The sequence below is a fragment of the Chrysemys picta genome, chromosome 1, assembly GCF_011386835.1.
Source record: "Chrysemys picta bellii isolate R12L10 chromosome 1, ASM1138683v2, whole genome shotgun sequence".
Lineage (NCBI taxonomy): Eukaryota > Metazoa > Chordata > Testudines > Emydidae > Chrysemys > Chrysemys picta.
This window is the reverse complement of record NC_088791.1, coordinates 144,206,301-144,222,196: the sequence shown is the minus strand read 5'-3', so window position 1 is coordinate 144,222,196 and position 15,896 is coordinate 144,206,301. Positions and strand designations below refer to the sequence as shown.

Genomic DNA, 15,896 nt, shown 5'->3' with positions numbered 1-15,896 from the left:
ATCACCTGGATGAACTGAAGGGAGGGGGCAGGGAACACAGGGAGATGAATCAGGGTGGAATAGGACACTCTGGATCTCACCCTGTCTCCTTTCTGTGTCTGTCTCTTTCTATCTCCTTTCCTTAGAGGTTCCTTTCCCAGCTGCTGCTCTTGGATTCTGAATCCATGCTGGCTGAAGATAACATGAGGGAAGGATCCACTTTTGGACCTTAGTTGCTCCCCTTAGGCCCACCACTCCTTCCTTTCGGAGCACATGCTGTCTGGGTAGCCCTTTGGCATCGGACCTGGCCAATCACAAGTGGACAGAATCTGGAGAGTGGTCATGGAAGGCGATGCCCAGGGCTGTTTTGGGCTGAAGTTGGATCGGATTGGAATGTTCAGTGGCCTTGGATGTTAGCTCTGGAGGGGAACAAAGGAGTGAGCATTGAAATGAGGGGAACAGGTAGGTGAGGGGAGTCTTGTGGGTGGGGGTACCAGGAGAGATGGGAGCTGGGGGGCATGGAGGTGGGTGGGACCAAAGGGCAGGGGGTCATGAAGAATGTGGTGGGCGCTGGAGTTGAGGACATCTGAGTGCTGGGTTGGGGGGGGGGGAAAGCAGAGGAATAAGGGGTTGTGGAGCTAAGTTCCTCTCTTCATGAGATGTGGGGGTGAGAGATGTGGTGAGGCTGAGCCTTGTGGAGGTGGGTCATATTTTTTATTTATTATTTGTATTATCGTAGTAGGGGTGGTTGGTACACAGATGGCAGGATGGCTCCAGATTGCTGTGTGACTGATGTATATTGTTTTTTCCTAGACACAGGAGTTACATACACTCAGCCTGTCATTTGGGACAACTCAAAACAAAGTGCCCAGTATATATGCACTTGAAACCCTTCAACTCCTTTTGTCTGAGGCATTACAAACATTGAATCTATCTCCCCTTGTAAGTATGCTCACACTTCTTATCAAACTGTCTGTACTGGGCTATCTTGATTATCACTTCAAAAGTTTTTTTTCTCTTAATTAATTGGCCTCTCAGAGTTGGTAAGACAACTCCCACCTGTTTATGCTCTCTGTATGTGTGTATATATATCTCCTCAATATATGTTCCATTCTATATGCATCCGAAGAAGTGGGCTGTAGTCCACGAAAGCTTATGCTCTAATAAATTTGTTAGTCTCTAAGGTGCCACAAGTACTCCTGTTCTTCTTTTTGCGGATACAGACTAACACAGCTGCTACTCTGAAACCTGTCCTTTTGTCTTGTGCTCCAAACTGGAAACTGGGACAAGGGGGCTGTAACTTGTGAAGATGGTTGAACAAACAACCCCCCAACTGTGCCATTGCCTTTCAGTCTGGTCCGATAGTGCCCCCTTCTTATGCAGTCCTGCACCTTTGTCAATACCCCTCAATCCTCACCTGCTGCCCTACTGCTCTGCCCATGCTCCTCAAGTCTGACCTTACAGAAATGCTAATGCCCCTGTTGTTCTCTTATCTGTATAAACAATGTTTTAGTTTTTGTAGTAGTTTCTGTGTTTAAGGACACATTTGGTAATTAAAAAGATGTATAATTGATTTGTCTTGTAGAGTTAAATTAGCCCAACATCAGTAGCAGTAAAACCTTATCTGCAAAAGACCTTTTTTGACTGGTATTATTTGTGAAAAAGAGGTATGTTAAGAAGTGAGGGTGATAGGAACCATAGAGGTGAAAGACCCCTGTATTCTGCTCCTCAAGCCCCTGAGATAGCCAGTCCCCCTGCCCTGGAGTCGATTGGAACCACTAACCTAAAAGTAAAAAGCCCCTGAGCCCCTTGGAGCCTCCCACGTCCATTTTTATTCTCCTGCCCCATGAATCTTCATTTGGATTGGTTGGTGATTCTTTGCCAGCAGGTGGCAGCAGCATCCTAAGTATGGTGCAACCTTCTGGTGTCAGTTTACTGACATGTTCTTTCATGCTCCAGTTTCCCCTTTGAGATTCAGTCAAGGGGCTCCAGTGTTTCCAGTGTACTAATCATGATCATTCCACATCTCACCACCAGTTTAAGAGACTGGCTGAATCCAGACACATTATTTGCTGGTGAAAGACTCCCCAGCCCTGTATTGCCACAGAAAATCTCTCTCTCTCACTCTCTTCTGTCTCTCACTCTTAGCCTTACATAGACACTGTTCTGTTGTGTTCACTGCTGTCCCAGCCTGACCTAACACTTATGTAACAGCCATTCAAGTCTCATTCCCTTGTCCTGCATTTGCCAAACCCCACATATGAATCTGCCATCCCTCCTTCCCTTTCCCAAAAGCAGCAAAGTCACAGAAAAGCCAGAGCCTTACAGAGAGGTTGCTAATGAACCGGCTGCTGATCATGCATTCCCCTTGTTAGACTCTCATACCCAGTCCTTGGCAGCCCAATTAGGAGATGACTGGGAACAAATCCCTCCATCTCCCTGTGCCCGTCTACTAGCTTCACGTTCAACCCTTCCCTCATGGCAGACGCAGAGGAAACCGCTTTCCAGTCCCAGAGGCCTGGACAGAGACAAAGAGATGGCATATTCCAAACCATAAGTGATCTCTCTCCTGCCATCCATCACCACCCTCTGACAAACAGAGGCTAGGGACACCATTCCTTACCCATCCTGGCTAACAGCCATTAATTAATTTATCTAGTTCTCTTTTAAACCCTGTTATAGTCCTAGCCTTCACAACCTCATCAGGCAAGGAGTTCCACAGGTTGACTGTGCGCTGTGTGAAGAACTTCCTTTTATTTGTTTTAAACCTGCTGCCCATTAATTTCATTTGGTGGCCCCTAGTTCTTATATTATGGGAACAAGTAAATAACTTTTCCTTATTCACTTTCTCCATACCACTCATGATTTTATATACCTCTATCATATCCCCCCTTAGTCTCCTCTTTTCCAAGCTGAAAAGTCCTAGCTGCTTTAATCTCTCCTCATATGGGACCCATTCCAAACCCCTAATCATTTTAGTTGCCCTTCTCTGAACCTTTTCTAATGCCAGTATATCTTTTTTGAGATGAGGAGACCACATCTGTACGCAGTATTCAAGATGTGGGCGTACCATGGATTTATATAAAGGCAATAAGATATTCTCCATCTTATTCTCTATCCCTTTTTGAATGATTCCTAACATCCTGTTTGCTTTTTTGACTGTGTGGATGTCTTCAGAGAATTATGCACGATGACTCCGAGATCTCTTTCCTGATTAGTTGTAATTAAATTAGACCCCATCAGATTGTATGTATAGTTGGGGTTATTTTTTCCAATGTGCATTACTTTACATTTATCCACATTAAATTTCATTTGCCATTTTGTTGCCCAATCACTTAGTTTTGTGAGATCTTTTTGAAGTTCTTCACAGTCTGCTTTGGTCTAAACTATCTTGAGCAGTTTAGTATCGTCTGCAAACTTTGCCACCTCACTGTTTACCCCTTTCTCCAGATCATTTATGAATAAGTTGAATAGGATTGGTCCTAGGACTGATCCTGGGGGAACACCACTAGTTACCCCTCTCCATTCTGAGAATTTACCATTTATTCCTACCCTTTATTCCCTGTCTTTTAATCAGTTCTCAATCCATGAAAGGATCTTCCCTCTTATCCCATGACAACTTAATTTACATAAGAGCCTTTGGTGAGGGACCTTGTCAAAGGTTTTCTGGAAATCTAAGTACACTATGTCCACTGGATCCCTCTTGTCCACATGTTTGTTGACCCCTTCAAAGAACTCTAATAGATTAGTAAGACATGATTTCTCTTTACAGAAACCATGTTGACCTTTGCCCAACAATTTATGTTCTTCTAAGTACCTCCAGTGTATTCTCCTGTTAGGAAAGACCAGGACTAGGTGCTGTAGAGGGGAGCAGGAGTGTTGGCAGTGGGGGTTACCTCTCAGCTACTCCAGTTCTGGTTTCCCCCAACAGGAGGCACTATAAGGAGCAAGGCAGAAGTATTGGCTGTGGGGAGAGTGTTGGTTGGCGTGCAGGCTTGGGGCATAGCGGTTTGCAGCTGTTGTGGTGGTTGGTCTTACTTGCCCCCTCCCCTCTGCACAGAGTCCTCCCAACGTTTGTGTTTACTCAGTAAACACAGGGCCTTGTGTTTGTGCAAATGCTCAAGTAGTCCCAGAAAGGTCCTCTGTCCCCTCTTCTTCCTAACTCCTCTATAAAGTTTTGCCCAGGATCTAGCCCATCTCCTGGTGAGGCAGAAGTGCCAAATTGTTCCCACTTCCCTGGTTCCTCTTCACTGTTGTGGTATAAACCATCTCTGTGGCCTTTAATTAAAGGTCATAACTTCAATTGGAGCTAAACTTAGCTCCCTCCCACTTTCGTAGCACTGGGAATAGCAGCTGGATAAGAGGAGTTGGATTACTCCTCAGCCAGGTGACCTGTCTCTGGCCCCCCCTTGGTATCTGCTCTGCTACCCATTTCCATCTGTGCTTTCCCCTGCTGCCTCCTATCCCTACAGATCCTGCTCTGCTGACCCACACAGTCCTGGAAGACTGAGCTCTGATATGAGGGCTGGGGAAGATTTTACTCCTCGTTTACTACCTGTATACATCTCCATAACCCACACATTCTCATGAAAGGGACACTCCTTAGAGATATCAAAAATGTGCAGTTTCAAATACCCTCCAGCTCTCAATCCTAAAATAGGATGCCTATTCCGCAGGCATCTTGTCCCATGCTGGGCATTGCTGAGATGAAGCCTGTATAGCGGGCATCCCAACTTGGGCTGGGCGTAGCCAGGGCGCTGCTGTGAGAAAGCTCATGCTGCAAGGATCCCAATCTGGGCTAGGCAGGTGCAGTGAACTGATGTGAAGCAGGCATTGTATCCAGGCAGGGCACTGCCAAAGACAAGTTGTTCGTGCTGTGGGCGCTCCCCCTTCACACACACAATTGTTTCATTACCAGGCTCTGGCCTGTTCTCCAGCCAATGAAAATGCACTGCCACCACTGATGTGAGCAGGCTAGTCAGGTGGTAGGCAGGATGTCCGCAGTCACGTCCAGCGGGTAGGAGCCTCCCAGTGCCTTATTTAAATGTTACTCACGCTGCTGAGAGCAGCCTGGTGGGAACCTGGCCTGAGGGTGGGGAATGCCAGGCCAGCCAGCGTCTGGGAAACACAGTCCCATTCTAAGCATATCTGGCTAAAGCAATTCAGGGGGAACGCAGAGCCAATGAAAGTCCAGGGCAATTTTAGCTCAGGAGGGCTTGGGGCCAGCAGCACTGTAAGCTTCCTTGCAGCAGTGCTGAGCCGAGGGAAAGGTGCCCGCGGCGGTAGGATCCTCCCTATAGTGTCCTGGCAAGCTCCTGGGGGGGGGTGGAACTGGTTTGGTGGATTTGTTTCCTCTGATTCCAGCTGGTAGCTTGTCTGAGCCCCTTCATGGCTCAGTCCACGTGACAATTGTTCCCTATTCTTTCCAGGGGCGGGGAAGGGGCGGGGGGAAGGGGCGGTTGTGCAACTCCAACCCAGCCCCCATCTCAGATCGGAGCTGCTGGATTTGGCTTCTTGTCATATTACCATAGTGTTTATGATAGAGGTGCATGCGGTTACTTTCCTGCCAGTCTTCGGTGAGCGGGATGGAAGAAAGCACTAGTTGTAACTCAGCCTGAGAGGAGACAAACCCCTGGCTCACACAAGTGAAAGACCCATGGGTCCCATCCCCCATGCAGGGCCTTTGAGAAAGATCGGGAGGGGTTTCCAGAACCCTTGCCCTCTCCCTGCGAGAAAATGTCAGAGCTCCTGAAAACAGGTGCCCCCAATAGAGGGCTCCCCTCAGACTCCTATGTGCTTCCCCTCCCCCCCATCCTTCTCCCCACTGTGTCTAGGGCTCATGCGGGGGTGCACAGGAGCCAAACAAGAGGGTACCGAATAAACCCCATTGAGAAACCCTGCTATAGCCCTTAAATCCTGTTTTATAATCCTCTGCTATTCCATTCCTGGACTCCTCACATACAGCCCTAACTATGCCCATTAGGTGTAATCTGCAACCCTCCTGCAATTTCACTCACCAGCGTCCACCATTCCCAGACACACAGGGCACGCTACTTATTATTATTTGTATTACAGTAGCACCTAGACGTCCCAGCCAGCACCATGGGTCCTTTGTGCTGGGCACTGAACATAGTGACAATCCTCTTTCTATTCCAGTCAGCCTACCTCTATAGCTCTCCTAGTGCCCCTCAGTCTTGATGGCTAGGCCTGTGCCCTGGGTGCTGTGTTGGGCTACCTATGTTTGTGGTTACAGTGTAGCTGGTGAATCCTATTGCCTGTGTCTCCTCTCACAAACGTGCACGGGATTCATGGGTTGGAGTCTCCCTCTGCCTTCCCCTCGCACAGCAAGTGGGGACGCAGGAGAGATCTGAGAAAGATTGGCTGTGTGGGGCTTGCAAGAGACGAGAGAGGGGGAGCCCCCGCCCCGCTTCTCCTTTGTAGGATAGGGAGTGCAAGAGAACAGCCAAAAATGGGTGTGGGAGGAGGGAAACACGCAACCCAGTAGCATTAGGGCTGCACGTACACTGCTCTCTGCTGCCCTCCGCCTCTGATTTGACGCTTTCTCAAAAGGCTGGGCCCAGCAATTACCATACGGGGATCTATAAAGGCCAGGACAGCGAGCCTACCTCCCTTTACCTTCCCCTACTGCAGGCGTGCGGGTCAGAGGCAGCCCCCAGGTAAGAAAGGGCTCACCACAATGTGGAGCCGGAACACTGCAACTAGGGTGGCCTCCTGCTGCGCTCCTGGGCAGCGATGCTGGCCGCTCTGGGGTGGTAGAGGACGGAGTGTGGGTTTCGGGATGCTGGAGGAATAAAGAACGTGCTGGCCAAGAGCGGGGGCGGCTGCACCCTGGGGACAAGAGGGAGGAGGCCGGCGCTAGGGCGGGGGGCGCTGAGAAGTTGTAGGGGCAGGTGCACGTGAGGCTCTGGCTGAATTCGGATTCTCCTTTGTGCTCAGGCGGGGTAAGCAAAATGGAGGACGGGGGGCGGCGACAAAACCCGATGTGTGTGTGGGGGGGGTTAACTGCCAGACGTGCGCTGCAAGCGGAGCCGGGAGTGAAGCGTGGGGGGTGGCGCGGGAGCTGGTGATGGCCTAGGGAGGAGGAAGTCGCTCTGTGGGGGAAGTGGGTTTGGAGGCCCCGACAGGGCGCCTGTGTCCCGCCCCGCACGCACGCGTGGGGCTCCGGTGCTCTGATCCCCGCACACCCAGTCCCCCGCCTGGCGGGGCTTTCCGGCCCGGCGCCGCGGCTTATGTACTTTGGGGCCAGTTTGCTGGAGACCCGGCCCCCCGGGGCGCAGCAGCGGCAGGGTGCGTGGCTGGGGGGGTGCGGGTCCCGCTGTCCCTCGAGGGTGTCTCACCCCCCCACACACACACACACACACTTCTCTTCCTCCCCCCCCGTCTTCTCCGCAGGAGCATTTCGGCAGAGACACGATGGTGAAGGTCGGAGTTAACGGGTGAGTCTCTGCAGGGGCGGGGTGCTGGGCGCGGCGGGGCTGCCCCTAGGGCAGTGTAAGGCCTGAGTGGGGGGGGCGGTCACCAGCGCTGGAGGCTCACCACCTCCTTCCCCCCCCCGCCAAGGGCGTGGCAAGGTCACTTGGGCCGCGGCTGGCTTGCATCACACCCCCCGCTACAGAGGCTGCGGGCCCCTGGCGGGACGGTCCTAGCCCGGATGACTCACTTCTCCCCGCGGCTGCTGGGGGGAGGGGGGCTGTGAGTCACCCCGAGCGGAAAGCGCCGCTGTATGCCGGGCTCCTGCCTCCGCCCCGGGAAGGGCGCCGTGGTATCGTGTGTCCCCGCCGGGCCCGGGGAATGTGACCTTCTCCTGCGGCTTCGCGGAGTAACCGGATCCGGGGCCCGAGGTAAATTTAGCGCCCGACCTTTGGGGGCGCGGGGGGGGGGGGTGTCTCTGTTAATCTCAATCTCTGCTCGCCCCTTGCACGGCTGCGGCTCCCTGGGGCCCCTCCTACCTTATGGCCTCTGCGCCTCCGGCCTGGGAAGTAGCTCTCTTCTCTCCCTCCCCCCTCCCCCCCCACTGGCGGGGAAGGGGATAGAGTAGCGTGTGTGGGGGGGGGGGGGGTCTCCTTTGAATCCCAGGGGTCTGGATGAAGCCAAGTCCGAGCTCCCCATCAGAACAGGGGTTTCCTTCCTGAATGGGGGTGTGTACCAACCTCTTCTGTTCCTCTCCTAGATTTGGCCGCATCGGCCGCCTGGTCACCAGAGCTGCCTTCACCTCTGGCAAAGTCCAGATTGTAGCAATCAATGACCCGTTCATTGACCTCAACTACATGGTGAGTGGGACCCTGATCTCTAACTTTGAGCTTGCTGTGTGGCCGGTGCTTGTGCTGAGGTAGAGGTGGGGTGAAAAGGGGTGGGGAAGGAGTGCAAGTTGTCAGATCTATCTATATATGCTTTCCCTGTAAAAGCCAGAGAACAACCCAGGGGATGAGGGATCAGATTTAATAGGACAGGGAACTCCCATTTGAGCCAAATACAGATGAGCACGGTCACTACAGGCTGCCGCAAACTACACCCATGGGTTCCCGTGGCTATAAATCGGGATTGAGGGGCATTAACAGACCTATGAGTGGGCTTTGAGGATTGAAATAGGGAAGCTTTGAGAATGCAGCCAACACTGAACTTTTGTCTGTTTTTATCCCTAGGTTTACATGTTCAAATATGACTCCACTCACGGTCGTTTTCATGGTACTGTCAAGGCTGAAAATGGAAAACTTGTGATTAATGGAAATCAAATTACCATTTTCCAGGAGTGAGTATGACTCTTCCTTCCCTTTCCTTTGGAGCTATGGGAGAGGGCATTTGACAACTCTGCAGTTCCTAAACTGTTTGTCTCCTCTCAGACGTGATCCCGCCAACATCAAGTGGGGAGATGCTGGAGCAGAGTATGTTGTAGAGTCCACTGGAGTCTTCACCACCACAGAGAAGGCCAGCGTGAGTGATGGGTCACATCTGACTTAGGTATGGGAGGAAAAGGGTGTAGGGATGACTCCCTCCCCTGCAGGTGCAAGTGGGTGTATACAGACTTCTCTGTCTGAGGCTGTATTGCACTGGGATTTTTTTGGGGGGGGGGAGGGCAAGGTGTCCCAGAACTGTAGAGGACTCTATTAATGTTGGTCTGTCTCCCTCAGGCTCACCTGAAGGGTGGCGCTAAGCGTGTTGTCATCTCTGCTCCCTCAGCTGATGCACCTATGTTTGTGATGGGTGTCAACCATGAGAAATATGACAAGTCTCTGAAAATTGTCAGGTGAGGATGGGGGAAATCAGGGTTGAACCTGAGGTGCAGAGCTGACTATTATCCTCTCCTGTGAATGTGTGTGGGGGAGCTGAGTGATGTTTGGCCCCTCCTGCAGAGGGACTGCCTTCTGGGGGGTGAGCCCTGACTGTACCTCTTGTCTTTTTCTTCCAGCAATGCCTCTTGCACCACCAACTGCCTGGCTCCTTTGGCCAAGGTCATCAATGACAACTATGGCATAGTGGAAGGTCTCATGGTAGGTGATCTGGAGGCACAGAACCACTTATTCCTGAAAACTCCCCACACCAGCTCTGTCTGCGGGGCAAACCATAGAGCTCTGGAGGGTGTCTTTTCCCAATTCAGTTTTGGGTGGAGCGAGATGGTGGCTGTGAACCCACAGAGCAGGAGAGACCAGCTCCCAATGCTGCCTGGAATAGAGGAAAAGGGAGGGTTGGGGGAGCAATACCTTAGTTCAGTGGGGTGAGGCTCTGTGTAGATGTTGATTCTGTTCTACCCCCTCCCCCCCTTTAATTTCCAGACCACAGTCCATGCCATGACAGCTACACAGAAGACTGTGGATGGCCCCTCTGGGAAGCTGTGGCGAGATGGCAGAGGTGCTGCCCAGAACATCATCCCAGCATCCACTGGGGCTGCTAAGGCTGTGGGCAAGGTCATTCCGGAGCTGAATGGGTGAGTGTCGGTTCCGTGCATCCCTTGCTTTGGGGGTACAGGGACATCAGAAGGGGTGGGGAACCTGCAGCTGGCCCACTTTGCCCTCTCCCCAGTAGAATATGCAGAAGTCCTTGTGGGGGACAGGAGCCTGTTCTGATCCACTTGTCTCTCACAGGAAGCTCACTGGAATGGCTTTCCGTGTTCCAACTCACAATGTCTCTGTCGTGGACCTGACTTGTCGTCTGGAAAAACCAGTGAGTATTGCAGGAAGGGGACCAGGCAGGCCCTGGAGCAACTTCCCTGCACCCCCAATGCTTCTGTCACTTTCTTAACCTATGGGGCAGGGAGCAGCTGCTTTGCAGCCTCCATCATATTTGGAACTAGCCCCTTGTTGCTGCTTGTTCTAAGAGATTATGCAAGAGGCTGCCCCTGTCTGGTATAGTACCTGGCATAATGGGGTCCTAGCTATGCATCTCAGCTGTGCAGTCTCAAAACTGGAGCAATCTTCCCTGGGAAGCAGCTGCCACTCCATGGGGTCTGGGATGCTCTGATCTCTCTCTCTCTCTCTCTCTCTCTCTCTCTCTCTCTCTCTCTCTCTCAGGCCAAGTATGATGACATTAAGAAGGTGATGAAAAGTGCCTCTGAGGGGCCTATGAAGGGCATCCTGGGATACACAGAGGACCAGGTAAACTCGCCATCCTTTCAACAGATTGGGGGAGAAATGGAGTGAATACCTCCTCACATTAAGGGAAAAGGGAAGCAACCTTTTGGAACATCAAATATTCTTTAATCCTTCCTCCCCCTTCAGGAGTGTTCATGTATCAGGGTGTCAATAACATCGGGGGCGGGGAGGATGGAGCGGAGGACAAAAGGGGTGTATGTGACAGTCTTTCCCTCTTCCCTCCCCACTTGTAGGTTGTCTCCTGTGACTTCAACGGCGACAGCCACTCATCCATCTTTGATGCAGCTGCTGGCATTGCTCTCAATGATCACTTTGTCAAACTGGTCTCCTGGTATGGAGAAGAGGCTGTGGGGATGAGGGATTTGGAGGGTTGTTTCTCTGGGATAGTTTGGGAGTCCAGGGGAGACGTGGGGGTCACTTAATTGGGCTGGCAAGGATCCTATCATGGCAAGCTTTGCATTCTCTCCCTCTATTGCGTCTAGCTGGAATTTTAGTGAAAACACTTTGCAGCTAGCAGCAGCAGTTTTTGGTTGGCAAAGAGGCAGTATCTGCCCAGGAAAACCTCCATATAGAATGAGGTTGACCCTAGTATCTGAACAACTGCGGTCTCCAATCTTTCCCAGCTGGGGAAAGGGAGGTTGTTCTGGGGCTTGGTGTGGGGGGACTCCCCATGGGGACGTACAAGGGGTCTGTCCATCCCTAACTGCTGCTCCTCTACTTCTGTCTCCAGGTATGACAATGAGTTTGGATACAGCAGCCGTGTTGTGGACTTGTTAGTTCACATGGCATCTAAGGAGTAAGCCAGGTGCATGGATCAGCCTCTGCCTGGGGAATGAGGTGTAGGGGGAAAAGTCTCACTGGAGACCCTCATTCCTCCCACCACTCAGCTCTACAGCCTGCAGCGAGAAGCCAGCTCTGTTCCATCTGTCTTCCCTATTCCTCTACTGTGTATCTGAAGCTTGGGGGAGGTGGAGAGGCTAACAGAAGCTGACCTGTTTCTATACCACATTTTCTCAAATAAAGTAATAGCTAACCTACAATATTCCTGTCTCTGTCTGTCAGGAGATGCCACAAAGGGATCATAACATGTTACTGTGGCCACTGACATAGCCTGGGACTTTTCCACCACCCCGAATGGTAGTTACTGGCCTGGAAATGCAGCTGTTGTAAACTAAGAATATTTCATGCAAGACTAAAACTAAGGTTTAATTCAAGCAGTCAAAACTTAGGAAATGCCAGAAGACAGGGTGTGGTTAGACTTTTTGGGATGGGGCGGGTAGATGGGACAGTGTTCCCTCTGTGTGCTGCCCCAGCCCTGCGTGGACAGCTGGCATAGCAGCCCTCAAGCAAACTGCCCAATGACCCTAAGATCCGTTAAGGAACAAAAGCATCCAGCCAGGTTTGTCAGTGAAGCATAGTACTAGTGTCCCACAGACTCTACTGGACCACTAATGCATGTATGCCTGTAACAATGGACCAGCTCAATGAACAGCGGGACTTTCCATTCCTCCCTAGACCAGACAGATACTCCCTCTGAGATACATTTTTATACCCAGATGATGTGGTTATTTATTATCCATCACCATGTACATGTTGGTTTAATTAAAACATTTCTATTACATACTGCCTATCTTTTAGGAGGGGTCAGTGTGCTCCTGCTATTCTTGAGGAATGTTTTTGTACGATCCCTGATATCGGGATGTTTTGGTACCACTTAATATGGGGATGTGGTTGCATGAGTACTCCGTGACTAGCACTACTGAGGAATGTATTTTTTTTCCAATATAAGCCCTGTTCTTGCCAGGTTCTGTGAGCAGGCCCTGTCTCATACCAGGCCTCTGATAGAAGGGTTTGTTTCAGGCTTTCTTCCTACTGTGCAGGAAACCTTAAATCTGCCTTTTAATGATCGTCAAGCTACATGATCATATATAGTGCCTTTTTTAATCCATAGGACCTATGCTTCATTCATTCAGAGCACATGGACAACAAATGAGATGGGGGGGGGGGGTTATATGAATGAAGTTCTGCTACAGTTCTTGTGTGATGCTGGGCCTAACTTTCAGGGGCGGCCACTAACTGTTCTCAGTATCACAATTGACAACTAAAGCCTGACTTTCAGAAGTGATGATTGAACAACTGAAGTCTGAGAATGGCAGGTGCTTAGCAGCTCTGGGAAATATCAGAGCTTAGGTCTGCCAAGTTGGGCACTTCTACGGAGGTTTAGCCTTCGTCTTTTTCCTCAATTGCCTTCTAAAATACTATCCTGCTTTCTAGCAGTATTAAGGTAAGTAAATTCATTAATGGGGTGAAGTACTTGGCTCCTGTGGGTGTCATGAAATTAAAACCTGTTCAGTGCAAGATTTGGATGGTGTATGATTAAGGATGTGGCACTACCTCTGTAATGGAAACAGGCTATTAAATATTTTATGCTCAGTCCCTGATCATTGTCCATCCTGTGTAAGAAATGAGGTGGGAGGACAGTACAGTACATCATGTAACTAGATATTGTAGCTTTTTTGGATATAATGTTGCAAAGTCAATAATTCCAACTAGGAAAAAGTTGCCTTTGTAATATTTGGTTCTGTTCATATGTATTAGTGTAATCTAAAATTCTATCTACCATCCAAACCATGCCCCGAAAACAACTTATTTTCACAGCTCACGTGTGAGCTAAGAGGCATATTACTATGCTCATGTTAGAGCGAAAGGCAAGTGAGGCATAGCTTAAGGCAAAATATATCCACTAATTTTGGACGCCTAATTTAATTCACCTGAGTCTTGAAGTTTCAGAGTATTTCACATTATCTTTCACTTTCTATGTGGCTAGCAAAGTGCTTATTAGCCTCAGAAGTGCATGCTCAGCATTTCTGCAAATCGGAGCCCAAAATCTCAAATTAGGCATATGGGGGTGGGGGGAAGAAATGCCTGCCCTGTTCTACAGTCTAATCTAATTCATCACGCATCCATTATTCAGTCTGACTGAATGAGGCAGGGGTCCTGGGGGGGTGGGGCTTGTGTAACTTCCATTCTGGCATTTCCTACCATCTGAGTGCATGATTACACACACACACACACACACACACACACACAGAGCTATAATGTAAAGAGGGGTTGCAATTTTCCTAGGCTTGTGAGAAGGGAAACAAAACCACTTTCATTGTGTGATATAGTATTACTATCCATGTAGTTCATTAACAGGATTGGGGTCAGTGGGGTGATTTGAAAGATTTCACTTGAGGTAGTGAGGTAAGTGATACCAGTAACAAGCTGTTAGCTGGCAGTGGAGAGGGATAAGAGTTTGCCAGCAAGTTTCACAGCTGTTTGTGACAGTGGAGGAATAAAGACACTCTGAAATATTAGATTCCCCTCTGGATCTTTGGAAAAGAGCATGCTCTACCAGCCATTGTCCCTTCTGCCCGTTTCTTTTAGCTTGTCCTACTCCTTCCCTACAATCCCCAGCTCCTTAGCCCTGCTCCATTTTCCTTGGCTAGTTAGTCTCTGGTTCCTGCCTGAGCTTAGTCTTCCTCCCAGTCTCTATCCCCAATCCCTCTGGCTTCTTATCCCATTTTACTCTCTACCCTTGCTCTTTACCTTGCTAGTTTCCCTATTCTCTCTATCCCAATCTTCCTCATGCCTTGTCCCAGTGCTTACCTTTGTGCTACAGGATGTCTGGGTGCCAGTGTAGGGGGAGCAGTGCAGGCTCAGAAAACTGCTCTGGGGGGCTGGGTAAGCAATTGCAGGGAAAGTCCTTTTTGTCCCCTGCAGCCCTGGGATGGAGCATGCCCAAAGCAGAGAGCATCTTTGGATAAATTTAGCTGCCCCATAAGTCTCTTCTAAGCACGTGCAAAAAGATTTTTCAGCAGCTTAGAATGTGGTCAAACACAAGTGATTTTTTTTCAGAGGAATAGCAAAACCCTGCACCTTAAAGACCCTGCTGCCTCCAACTCCAGTTTCAACATCCTTACTCTAAAACACAAAGGCTTTAACGAAGAAATGATTTTAATATGAGCAAAAACGTGTTCGCTAATTTTGTTCTTGGAAATGACTGAATCATTTTTTGTTGAAACCTTCCAAAAAAATTCAGCTGGTCCCTGATTGCTGGCATAGGAAGTTTCAGTCTGAATAGTTAATGAACAACTGAAAACATATTCTTATATTAATGGGAAGTGTCAGTCAACTATAGCCAGCACAATGAGCTATACACAGCACAGACCTATCCCTTAAGCTAAAGGAACAACTGGAACATACAAAAGAGAGGACACTATCCTGGGAAGCAGTGACTCTGAAAGGATAATCAGCTGAGCATGTGGTCCCTGTACAATATTGTAGCCAAAAGGACTAATGCATGAACAAGGGAATCTCAGGTAGGAATAGAGAGGTTATTTTACCTCTACATTTGGCACTGGTGCAACTGCTGCTGGAACACTGTATCCAGTTCTGGTGCCCACAATTCAAGAAAGATGTTGATAAATTGGAGAGAATGATTAATGAGTTAGAAAACCTGCCTTATAGTGATAGACTAAAGGAGCTCAATCTATTTAGAATCATAGAATATCAGGGTTGGAAGGGACCTCAGGAGGTCATCTAGTCCAACCCCCTGCTCAAGGCAGGACCTAATCCCAACTAAATCATCCCAGCCAGAGCTTTGTCAAGCCTGACCTTAAAAACCTCTAAGGAAGGAGATTCCACCACCTCCCTAGGTAACCCATTCTAGTGCTTCACCACCCTCCTAGTGAAAAAGTTTTTCCTAATATCCAACTTAAACCTCCCCCACTACAACTTGAGACTATTACTCCTTGTTCTGTCATCTGCCACCACAGAACAGTCTAGATCCATCCTCTTTGGAACCCCCTTTCAGGGAGTTGAAAGCAGCTATCAAATCCCCCATCATTCTTCTCTTCTGCAGACTAAACAATCCCAGTTCCCTCAGCCTCTCATGTGCTCCAGCCCCCTAATCATTTTTGTTGCCTCCGCTGGACTCTTTCCAATTTTTCCACATCCTTCTTGTAATGTGGGGCTCAAAACTGGACACAGTACTCCAGGTGAGGCCTCACCAATGTCGAATAGAGGGGAATGATCACGTCCCTCAATCTGCTGGCAATGCCCCAATTTATACAGCCCAAAATGCCGTTAGCCTTCTTGGCAACAAGGGCACACTTTTGACTCATAGCCAGCTTCTCGTCCACTGTAACCCCTAGGTCCTTTTCTGCAGAACTGCTGCCTAGCCACTCGGTCCCTAGTCTGTAGCAGTGCATGGGATTCTTCCGTGCTAAGTGCAGGACTCTGCACTTGTCCTTGTTGAACGTCATC

At 49.6% G+C, this 15,896-nt stretch overlaps 1 protein-coding gene across 1 annotated transcript; it reads left to right on the top strand.

Annotated features, from left to right (window-relative positions):
• Positions 1–6,289: 6,289 nt before the first annotated feature.
• On the top strand, positions 6,290–11,626 carry GAPDH (glyceraldehyde-3-phosphate dehydrogenase). The gene is made up of 12 exons (XM_005291303.5): positions 6,290–6,656; positions 7,393–7,436; positions 8,171–8,270; positions 8,643–8,749; positions 8,841–8,931; positions 9,129–9,244; positions 9,407–9,488; positions 9,771–9,922; positions 10,080–10,158; positions 10,506–10,589; positions 10,820–10,917; positions 11,317–11,626. Exons 2-12 carry the CDS (start codon positions 7,414–7,416, stop codon positions 11,384–11,386), a joined length of 1,002 nt encoding a protein of 333 aa, XP_005291360.1. The 5' UTR covers positions 6,290–6,656; positions 7,393–7,413; the 3' UTR covers positions 11,387–11,626.
• The last annotated feature ends 4,270 nt before the right edge of the window (positions 11,627–15,896 follow it).

What these genes read in the sequence shown, in the direction of transcription:
- GAPDH (XM_005291303.5), top strand. Translation starts at nt 7,414, where the DNA reads ATGGTGAAGGTCGGAGTTAACGG. An exon ending in CTTGTCGTCTGGAAAAACCA is followed by an intron (nt 10,159 to 10,505) that starts GTGAGTATTGCA and finishes TCTCTCTCTCAG; the next exon opens with GCCAAGTATGATGACATTAA. An exon ending in TTTGTCAAACTGGTCTCCTG is followed by an intron (nt 10,918 to 11,316) that starts GTATGGAGAAGA and finishes TTCTGTCTCCAG; the next exon opens with GTATGACAATGAGTTTGGAT.